Below are 11,190 nucleotides of genomic sequence, written 5' to 3'. Positions count from 1 at the left end.
TGAATAAATAGATATGATTTGATTTTGAAATAAAAAAAAGTTTGAATAAACTAAAAAATAAACAAAAATGATTAAAATAAGTAAATGAGATACAATTAGAAGTTCAAATAACTACATACATTTATATAATAAATAAATAAAACTAGTGAGTAGGAAATAAAACACACAATGATGAATTTTTCCATAGTATTAATTGGGTTTTTATAAATGAGTCTATATATAGCTGCCTTTTGAATAGGATGCTGTCCATTGCTGAAGAACAATCATATTTGGGGGTTCATGTCATCTAAATGATTAAAAACCCCTGCTCTGGAGGTGTTTATCCTGACTGACTTCTGTCTGATTTGGTGAGCAACCCTAACCAGACATTTATAAAGGTGTACATGACAGACTCGGTTACTACTTAATAGACTGGTACAGCAGGTTTCGGTGGCAGGTTGAACTTCCTCAGCTGGCAAAGTCAGTACAACCCGTACTAGGCCTGACGCTCATGCTGCTGCTGAAGTGACACAAGCCGGCTTGGGTTTCAGGCCCCATTTGTTCTTTAATTGTTAAGTGCCTGATAAAATCACCAGGGTGAAGGTCAGTGACATGACCCACAGAGAGCAACACTACTGTTACTAATCCCATTCGCAATTTATACGGCTCCTAAATTATTTACGCGTTGGCACCTTGTGCTCACATCTTTTTGATGTACTTGGATTATTCCCCTCCACCTCTGAAAACATCGGTCACTGGTTCAGAAAGGCCTTATCTCACTGAGAGGCCATTAAAAGGTCAAAAAATGTAACACAGACAGAACCATTGAGTCAATAAATCAATTTATTTAAAAGAATATGTTACATTTTATTATAATGTTGTGACCAAACATTTTGCTTTTACATTAAGTCTTCAACTTGAGATTTCGATTTCAAAACCTCCTCCAGGTATTCTGTTTGTCTTGCTTTTTTTTTTGTTTCATTTGCAGTATGTGCCCTACATTGCTTATTTCGGTTTAAACTACACCTCGGAGTCATTTTGTAAATGTATTTGTGCCTTATTTTTTTGAAAAGGTTACTCAAAAACTCACACCGCTGAAAATACTGTACACAGAGATATTTCTGTTTGAGTTTCATATTCAAATAAATTAAAGTATCAATCAATAGAGAAAGACAACCAGAGCAAACGAACGGAGAGAATGAAGGAGTAAAGAATGAGAGAGGGGGAGAGATACAGACAAAGGTAAAAGTCTCATCTTAAAGTCTATGACAGGCCATCTGACAAGAAAGAAGAGATTTGAACCGTATGCTTACGCAGAGACTTTGCATGAATTTGTGAAATCCTATGATAACCAGCATAACTTTTATATAAGACAGCTGTGGTAATCCAACACAATCAAATCCGCTGATCGTTCTATTCATAATCGCCCGCTCACTCAGTTTGTCTATTAAAGGAATATTCCAGGTTTAGTACAAGTTATATATATAACAAGAAAAAAAAGGTTATGTGGGGTCAATTTTGTGAGGATTTAAAAGCAAAAATATGAAACTTATTTTATATATTTAAAAAAACATTGTGGTAAAACTTGTGTTATTTGAACTGAAAAGTTCAGTCATTTTAGAGTTTAAAAGTTGTCATTGCTAAGAAATAACTGAATTCCCCCCCCCCCCCTATAATTTGTCAATTAATATACTGTTTGTGTCTGTACTATTAAAACTCTGTTTACTGTACCTCACTGTATCCCATTTTTTTTTGCAATGCTTTTGCTTTATGGCAAAAGTGCTGTCAGTTGAGTTCATCTTGTATTAAAACCAAAATATCCCTTTAAAGTCAATGAATTTGATGACAAAGAAACATAATGAAACAGTACATGAAAGAAATAGCATCTCATTCTTTACACACATCACACACGCGTCATTTAAAAAGTGCAAAACATTTCATGACTGGTCTGGAGTGACAGGTTTGTATGCGCCTGCGCTACAAAAAGTAACACTGAAGAAAAAGTCAAACGGATGTAACACACTCACACGTGGTTTGATGGAGACGGCTTCCTGTGCGGTCAGAGCCACCTACTGCAGGATGAAGACATGGCATCCTAAAACTCATAAACCAAGCAGCCCAATATGGATGCATAACTAACACTGCTGGTTTTCCAATTCAGTGCTTCACATTTATAACATACTGTTAATACAACTCAAGTCATATATGAGCAGAGCGAACCCCCACATAGCACTGGCACAGATGATCAGTGGGCAGGTGTTCTACAGCCATGGCCAGACCCACACAGAATCTCTGCAGATTCACAAGTTCATCATATTCCTCGTCCCTTGTTCAATGTGTTCAATTTAAACATCATACAAACAATGTCTAGTTTGATCAATAGCTACTAATAAAATTACTCTCAGCTGTGTTTGGGTCTTTGACATGCAAGAGCGCCTATTAAAAAAAGATTTAAATTTTTATATTCATGTTGGTTTCATATGGTGGCTCTCAAGCAGGGGTCTGGGGCCCACTAACATGGCCTCAGAATGACTTAAAATAATTCCAATTATAGTTCTATTAAAATAATCTAACTTAATTAAAATGCTTAAAATAAAAATAATAAAATGAACATTTCCTTTTTCCCTCAGCAACGATTGTTGAATTCTTTTAATTTTTTTGGAATCACAAAAATAATTGTGGCTAATTCCTTTAATATACTGACACTCCCAGTAAATAAAACAGTTTGAAAACAAGCAGCTTTGGAATAACTACAGCAAAAAAAAAAATATATATATATGAAAAGCAACATAAAAATACTAGTAATACTAGTAAAACTAATACTAGGGGCTTTTAAATACTGTGTCGGAAAAGCAAAAATGTTGAGAACCACTGAAAAAAAACTTTTTTTTTTTTTTTTTTTAAAGTTTTAAATACATCTTTCAAGATGAAAAGGTTTGCTTTTACAAATATTATGAAGTAATATGGAACGAATGATTTGGAACCTAAATTAATCCCCAAAAATATTTTATATCAGAAATTAAAAACATTATTCTTAAGATCGATTGCCTCTGATAGCCTCGTGGGCAGCGTGCCGACATATAGCGCCATTGCTCCTCGGACGTCCCGAGTTCGTCCCCCCGCTCGTGGACCTTTCCCGATCCCGCCCCCGTCTCTCTGTCCCACTTCACTTCCTGTCTAGCTACTGTCCTTTCAAAATAAAGGCATAAAACGCCAAAAATAAATCAAGAGGTGTATTTATATCTGTATATATGAATGTTTTTTAATGCATTTTGAATAAATAATTGATTTTTAAAAAGAGCATCACATCATTGACCGATTTAACACATTTTACCAGCAGAAATTTCCAATAAAATCAGCACAAAAATTCCATCTGGGCCTGGCGATGGCTAACGCAATCAAATACTGCTTTGGAGAATAAAAGACAGATGAGCGCACAAAAAAATATTAAATTAAGAACCTCAGTTCAGCTAAAGGGCTGAAAATCTGTACAAACTTACTACCAACACAGTGGCAATAGTGAGGTAAGAGACAAATTAGTGTGGAAAAGCATGGAAAGTATTGATCTGTCTCTCTTGCCCTTGTTTCTAGACTCGTTTTCTCTTTCCCTCTCTCACTCTGATTGTCCAAGTGGAAAATGTAGTAATGGTTTTTGCTTCTTTTTTTTTATAGATACATTCTGAGAGAGCATCGCTGCCCTCACAGGTGCATGTGTTAGTGTCAGGATGATGCATTAGTCAGACCGCCAACGTTTCCATGTCTTTAAATTGCACAGTTCAGTCTCTCAGTTGTCTGCATCTGACCAGTCACATGACATGAATTAGTCACAATGCTGGTGCCATGTCAACGACCAGGGCGCGTTCATCAGACATCACTTCACCACGTCTGTCTCCTGGAGCATTATAGTCTTTCGTTGTCGTCTCTCCCGTCCCGAGCTGGCGGTCAGTACGTCCAACATAAATCTGTCCAGTCCAGTGAAATGATGGCGTAAGTCTCTAAAAAGTCATTTGTAGTTGTACTGTGTTTGTGTAATTTCCTGCTTCATATCTTCTTATTTCAGTAAGTGTGTATCAGTAGTGGATAAGCATATGGAACTGGTCTGAAATGTTTTCTGAGTCTCTGTATGCAGCTTTTAGTGTACGTGTGCATGTATTTGAGAATTCAAGAGGAGATGATCTCTTCATTCATGTGCCTCCATCCCTTCTGCGTCTCAACAGTTGGAAGATATTCTGTGAAAGAGAGATGGGTTTCAGAGCACAGACATTAATGTCCACAGTACAAGATGGAGGCAGGCAGAGCCTTACCTTACCACACATACCATCTTTACTGCAGTTCTTATTGTCCTTGTCCGTGGCCTCCTCTTCAACCTGAAAAACATATCAATCAATAAGAGCGAGCAGACTCTCACTCAGAACTGAAGTCAACCCTCTACATTGCGAGTAAATCACTCGCATATGCGACTAAATCTTACTCTGGGCGACTAAATGTCTAACATTAGCCATTGGCTAATAAATTCTTAGATTTTACACGCCAGTATGTGTGTGAGAGGCGTTCAACACATTTTCACTTGATAAACACGTGGACTGAGCGCTTGAGAGTTTTGCTCTCCGTCAAGCGATCTGTGCTATTCGGATGCGCTCAATGGATCATGTCATGTACTCAATGGATGCGCAGTATGTAGCACGCAGCGCACCTGAATTTGACGTACCGTAAACTAGTGTGAAGGCGCACAACTCGCCGTCGCTTTACTGATAGCGCTGTGTTTCTCACACATGCAAAGAGAGAGAGAGCGAGAATCTTGCATACCACGCTGAATCGACATGCTACATGTAAACCATATTCTTTGTTGTATTTTCCTGTCAAAATAACAGAGTTCATTTAGAATTATTCAGCTTTTAAGAACAAGCAGAAGATACGCCGGTTTCTCGGCAGTGGGCGGAGCTAATGCGCGAACAGCTCTCGTTGGCTGGCGCTCATCTATTACCGTCCCTGTTTTGATTTCAGCAAATCAGTTCGAGCAAACGCTGACAACATGATTAATATTCATGAACCCAGCAGATAATAATAGTATATATTAATAATAATAATTACTATTACCTATGACCAACAATATCTTAAACACCACCACCAGTCCTAAGTTAAATTAAAATGACATATGCATTCATTCATGGTTACCAAGTTTTAGTTCTAATCACTAGTTCTATCATTAAATGGTGCTTAATTATCATAATATAATGCTTGATTGGCTGAAGTTAAGAGTGCACATTCAGTTATTTAAGAAGCTGTTCCATTTTACAAAGATAAGCTTAAAGAAAGGTGCCGCTATGCTGAGTGGGTGGAATCATGCGGGTGTGTGTGTGTGTGTGTGTGTGTGTGTGTGTACTTAACCACATTTTGGGGACAAATTTGTACCCAAAAGTGAGCAAAACCTGACAAAATCGGCAAAAACCTAAATTTGTGGATGTCCTCATTTGTAAAACTGTTATAAAAATAAATCAAACAGTTTTTTTGACTTTTAACATGTTTTAAATGCAGAAAGTTTTCTGTGAGGGGTAGGGGTGGGTTTAGGTTAAAAAGTGTATAACTATCTGTATATAAAAACAATAGAAGTCTATGTAATGTCCCCATTTAGATAGCCAAGTAAACGTGTGTGTGTGTGTGTGTGTGTGTGTGTGTAAAATAGTATATCAGTCTGGCGAGTAAACAAAAAAATGTACTAGCCAATGGCGATTATATTGCGAAGGTGTGCGTAGAGGGTTGGAAGTACCCACCTCTTTTCTCCATTTGAGCTCACAGAAGACTCTCTCGAAGCACTCGTGCATGTAGTTGAACTGGAAAGGGAAAGGCATTTTTAGTGCCAGGGCTCAATGTGTTTAAAAATGTCCAATTATGAATGTTTAAAATGGCAAGGCTTAAAATATATGTGTGACACTGGACCACAAAACCAGTCATAAGGGTCAATTTTTTGAAATTGAGATTTATATGTATAAATAAGCTTTCCATTGATGTATGGTTTATGATAGGACCATATTTGGCAGAGATACAACTATTTGAAAATCTGGAATATGAGGGTGCAAAAAAATCTAAATATGAAGAAAATTGCCTTTAAAGTTGTCCAAATGAAGTTCTTAGCAACGCATATTACTAATCATTAATCAACAATGAAGTTGTGGTTATATTTACGGTAGGACATTTACTAAGTATCTTGATGGAACATGATCTTTACTTACCGTAATATCCTAATGATTTGTGGCACAAAAGAAAAATCGAAAAATTTTGACCCATACAATGTATTGTTGGCTATTGCTACAAATACACCCGCGCCACTTATGACTGGTTTTATAGTCCAGGGTCACATATGCCAATGACAAACTTTCATGGTAACAGAGTCTTGTGCATGATGCAAGATCACATGGATGTATGGGACTCACATATGGAGTGAAGATTTTGACCCAGCGAGGTTTCTTCTCTCCTCGCGCATACTCGAAACAGAAAGCCATTCCCTCTTCATCCGTGTCCCATCTCTGCATCTCGGACCACTCAAAAGCTATCACCTGATTCTGTAATGACAGATCATTTAGAAGTCTTCTGAACTGTTTTTCTAATTTATAAAATCAATCAACAACTTTTTACTCTGTCGGCGCGAACACATTCACCTCTAGAGCGCCATCCTCTGTGCACGCATGGAGTTTAAAGTGGCGGATGCTTATCGCAGTGACCACGTGACCTTTCCTACGCGAGTCACAGGAGCAGTGCGGGAAAGTGATCTCATTGTAGCCCTCACAAGTCCTCAGAATACTTAAATACTGGAGAGGAAGAAGGAAACTATTGCATTAAGATTCTATCACTTTTCGGTTAGGGATGTACTGCACGATATGTTATGATGATATCCAAGACATTTTATTAATACAGTACTGTTCAAAAGTTTGGGGTTGGTGAGATATTTTAATATTTTTGAAAAAAGACTCACCAAGATTCTTTAAAACAAAAAAATACAGTAAAACCAGCATTACTGTCAAAAATTATTACCATTTAAAATAACAGTTTTGTATATTAATATATTGAAAAATTTACTTTATTCCTGTGATACAAAGCTGAATTTTCAGCAGCCATTACTCCAGTTTTCAATTTTACGTGATGCTTCAGAAATCATTCTAATATGCTGACTTAACATTTCTTATCATTATGAATGTTAAAGTTGTGTTGTTTAATATTTTTGTGGAAACCATGTTCAAAAGAACAGAATTTATTTGAATTAGAAATACTTTCTGTATTACTGTCACTTTAAATCAATTTAATGCATCCATGATTAATCAAAATATTAATTAAAAAAATCCCATATTTTGAAGGGTAGTATGTGGGCAGTATTAAAATTATACACTATATGTATAATTGTATACACTATATTATACACTAAATGTATTAAGAGAGCGCTAGATGACAAAAGCAATTAAAATGGAAACACGCATTTTTAAAATTCAGTCATTTACTCACTTTAATGTAATGCCAAATCCATACAATGTTATTTTTTTCAATGGAACCAGGGAAGTAGTCCACATGACCACTCATGGTCTGTATTTAAAGTTTTCTGAATCCAACAGATTTGTGTGATAAACAGACCATAATTTAAGTTAACATTCACTCTTAAATCAGATGTTCCAATCAAACTTCATGATGTCAAATCTGTGATATCTGATATTTGATTTGAGAGCTGGAAAGGATTCCATGACTCAAAACTTTTTTTTTTGTGTTCCACAGAAAACATAACAGTGCACAGGTGTGGAATGACACGATGTTAATTAAATAATGATTTAATTTTCTTTCTTTTTTTAACCCCCAGACCCCCACTACTTCCTATAACTGTGAAACTGCATTGTTTGTTGACTGACCATTGTCATTTTCCTCTGTTCGGTGAGCTTTTGGAGCTGGTAGGATTTCTCTCCCACTTTGATGAATCCCTTTTTCACATCATCCAGAGCCTGAGAAAGGACACAAGTAAACATACAGCAGTTACAGATTAAAAGCACACTGCCACAAGTAGGCATGGGTCGGTATGAGATTTTGACGGTATGATAACCTTAAGCAAAAATATCACGGTTTCACAGTATTGTTGTTACAGCTCTAAAATATCTGGGTTAAAAAAAAACAAAAAAAAAACGAACAATATATTTTGAGCAACATACAGAATATTTGGAACAGTAGTATTTGTTTATTTTTCTTTGATTTGTTTCTGAAATGTGGGCTGTCCTGCAGCTTTTGATGTGGATGGTTGATTTGCTGCTAGAGTTACTGCTGCCCTAAAAAGAAGAAAAATAAAGACTGACATCTTTATTTAACCTAAATCTGTAATTACAGTTATTTAATTTTAGTTATATAATTCATATACATATAAATTTATATAATTTCATATAATTTATTTATATAATTTCATATACATAATTTGATTTAATAATAACCCAATTTGAAGCAAAAACAGAATGTTCTGACTAGCTTTGTGAAATTATACTACATGCCTGAACGAAACAAACAGCAGAAGCTCTGAATGAGACGCAGATTCACTCTCTGATAGCAGGAGGCGCTGATACAGTGTTTACTTGGTTATCGCAGTAAACAAAGCAGAGCTGTGCTGAAACACTGCTTTAATGTGAATTATTCGAGATGAAAAGAAAATACCATCTAAACGTTTCTGAAGACAGTCAGTTCCCCTCAGAAACACATTCATATAAACCCCCAAATCAATATTAAGGATTTCCTTCCAACAGTTCTTGCATCATGAACAGTGAGTGATCTGCCTGCTACAGTATTTTTCTCTGTGTGTCCGTCTTCAGCGTCTCTGGCCTCTGTTAACGAGCGTTTACAGACTTCATATTTTCACATAAATGACATTTGGAAAATGATATCCATTGCAACGCAGTTTGTGCAAGTCCAGAACAGAGATCAGCTGCAATAAAACAATAAACGGCCGGTTGCCGATCGCGTAAGTTGCAGAGGAAGCTCCTTCGGCCGTCCTACACACAAGTGACTGACCGCTCACTCGCACCAACAGGAGGAGGGTCGTGTTACTCTCTACACTGCACTCAACCCGAGGGATTCCTACACTTTGTCTTTGAGGAGACATGAAAAACAGCAAATACCGCAGGAACGGTATAATGGAAAATATTAGCGGTTTTGAAACCGTGACATTTTCAAATCGCGGTATACCTTGAAACCAGTAATCGGCCCATGCCTAGCCACAAGCATACATTTGCTTGAAAACACACACAGTGCAGACCTGATGAAAGCAATAGTTGATGGCCAGCTCATTATCATTGAGTAGAATCTCTTCTTCTGTGGTGAAGAGCCACTTGCGAAGCGTGAGGCAGGTGCCTGGGACGGCAGACGTATAGTTCTGCACATACAGCTTATGTGGAAACTCATTAGGGGCCAGCTTGCGTGCTAAGAGATCGAGAGATATAGACGTCAATAAGCAGCAAGAAATGGGGACAGAGAGGGCAAAGTGTAAAAGATGAGGAGTCAGAGTATTTATAGAATGACTTTGTTGTGTACTTCATTAATCATTATATGTCACTTTATATCATGAATATTATAGATTTAGATTTAATAGATAGATACTATATATCGTAAGGAAAATTAATACTTTTTTCAGCGAGGAGGTGCATTAAATATCACAGTAAAGACATTTACATGCTTTCAAAAGATTTATATTTCAAATAAATGCTGTTCGTTAGAAGTTTTTATTCAAATAACCCTGAAAAAAATGTATTACGGTTTTCACAACAAATATTAAACAAAAACATCTATTTTCAACATGGATAAAAATAATATGTTTCTTCAATTCCAGACATTGAAGACTGGAGTAACGGCTGATGAAAACGGAGCTTTGCTATAACATTAAATAAAAACAAACAGAGAAGTAAATGAACAAACATCATGTGTGATTATGTACATATGTTCACTTCCAGTCAAAAGTTTTTGAACAATAAGATTTTAAATGTTTTAAAAAAAAATTATCTTCTGCTCACCAAGCCTGCATTCATTTGATCCAAAGTACAGCAAAAGCAGCAAATCATAATATTACAATGAATTCTGAATAGGGATGTTCATTTTAACCGGTTAACCGACCGTAAGAATTTTTGACCGATTAATACAATCAGTTAAATGGTTTAAAAGGTCATTTATTTATTTCTTTTTTTCAGTAATTTTAAAAGGTTTGCTGCATGGTTAAAATACGCCACGCGTATATAAGTATTCTTTTTAGAGCGAGAAAAAAAACAAAAAAAACTCAAGTCGAGTATAAGTCACATTCAGAAATAGGCCTAATGCTGACGCAAAATGTTTACAAACATTATAATAAACACTGTAAACATAGCTAGGCTATTTTAGTTCCCCTCACTCCACAACAAATCCTTTCAATTAACAGTATTTAGAAAAGAACAAGAATTAAAAATATAAGAAGCTATAGCAATCTAAACAACAAGCCAAAACGAATTCTTTTAGGCTAAAATGAAACTGAAACCAACATTGGGTCTCTCATTTGCCACAAAATCAAATGTTTCTGTATTCGCGATTTGAATGCCAAGATATAATTTATATGTAGCCTAGCCTACTTCACTGGCGTTCCAATATCCACATAAAACAAAATGTTTTGCATAACATCATGGCGGTACGGTGATGGCGCTTAATGGCACAGACTTTACTACATATTTGAACTGAGCAGTGTGTTTTTTTCCATATGTTGACTGACTGTATTTTATTATGAGAATGAACAGGCTGCATTGTCAAGGCAGCAATGTTTAACTGTGAGCGCGCATGCGGCGCGGGCGCAATCACTTGAATTTTTTTCTTCTAACAGTGGAAGAAACTACTCCTTTTAGTCATAAAGCTTAACAGAATTGTAAAAGGTTTGCTTTTATTTATGTACATTCACAATAAAAACAAATCTTTGTGCTTTTGTAAAATAAGCCTAAAGAAAAATAGAATGCCGCTTTCTGCCATCTGGTTTCCTTTCGCGCAGCACAAAAATGAACTGCGACTCTGCATATAGGCTACTTGTTGCACAGTTTTTCTTTCGTTTTCTGAATTTATTATTTAAGTAAAAATATATTTCTCGTATAGGCCAATTTATTATTATATTAATATATATATATATATATATATATATATATATATATATATATATATATATTCTCTCTTTATAAAGAGCATGTGTGT

At 35.9% G+C, this 11,190-nt stretch overlaps 1 protein-coding gene across 1 annotated transcript in view; it reads right to left on the bottom strand.

Moving 5' to 3' along the window:
- Window positions 1-3,638: 3,638 nt before the first annotated feature.
- The window catches only part of LOC107596155 (sorting nexin-27-like), a 19,060-nt gene continuing 11,508 nt past the window's right edge, over window positions 3,639-11,190 (bottom strand). The window contains exons 4-10 of the mRNA XM_016286828.1: window positions 9,251-9,414; window positions 7,869-7,958; window positions 6,636-6,785; window positions 6,411-6,539; window positions 5,751-5,810; window positions 4,298-4,346; window positions 3,639-4,208 (exon numbers count right to left, since the gene is read on the bottom strand). Coding sequence (XP_016142314.1) covers window positions 4,141-4,208; window positions 4,298-4,346; window positions 5,751-5,810; window positions 6,411-6,539; window positions 6,636-6,785; window positions 7,869-7,958; window positions 9,251-9,414 — 710 coding nt within the window. The 3' untranslated portion in view covers window positions 3,639-4,140. The remainder of the gene's footprint in view (window positions 4,209-4,297; window positions 4,347-5,750; window positions 5,811-6,410; window positions 6,540-6,635; window positions 6,786-7,868; window positions 7,959-9,250; window positions 9,415-11,190) is intronic.

The sequence above is a fragment of the Sinocyclocheilus grahami genome, unplaced genomic scaffold (assembly GCF_001515645.1).
Source record: "Sinocyclocheilus grahami isolate Dianchi unplaced genomic scaffold, SAMN03320097.WGS_v1.1 scaffold11.1, whole genome shotgun sequence".
NCBI classification, from domain to species: Eukaryota; Metazoa; Chordata; class Actinopteri; order Cypriniformes; family Cyprinidae; genus Sinocyclocheilus; species Sinocyclocheilus grahami.
This window is presented reverse-complemented; position numbering and strand designations above follow the sequence as displayed.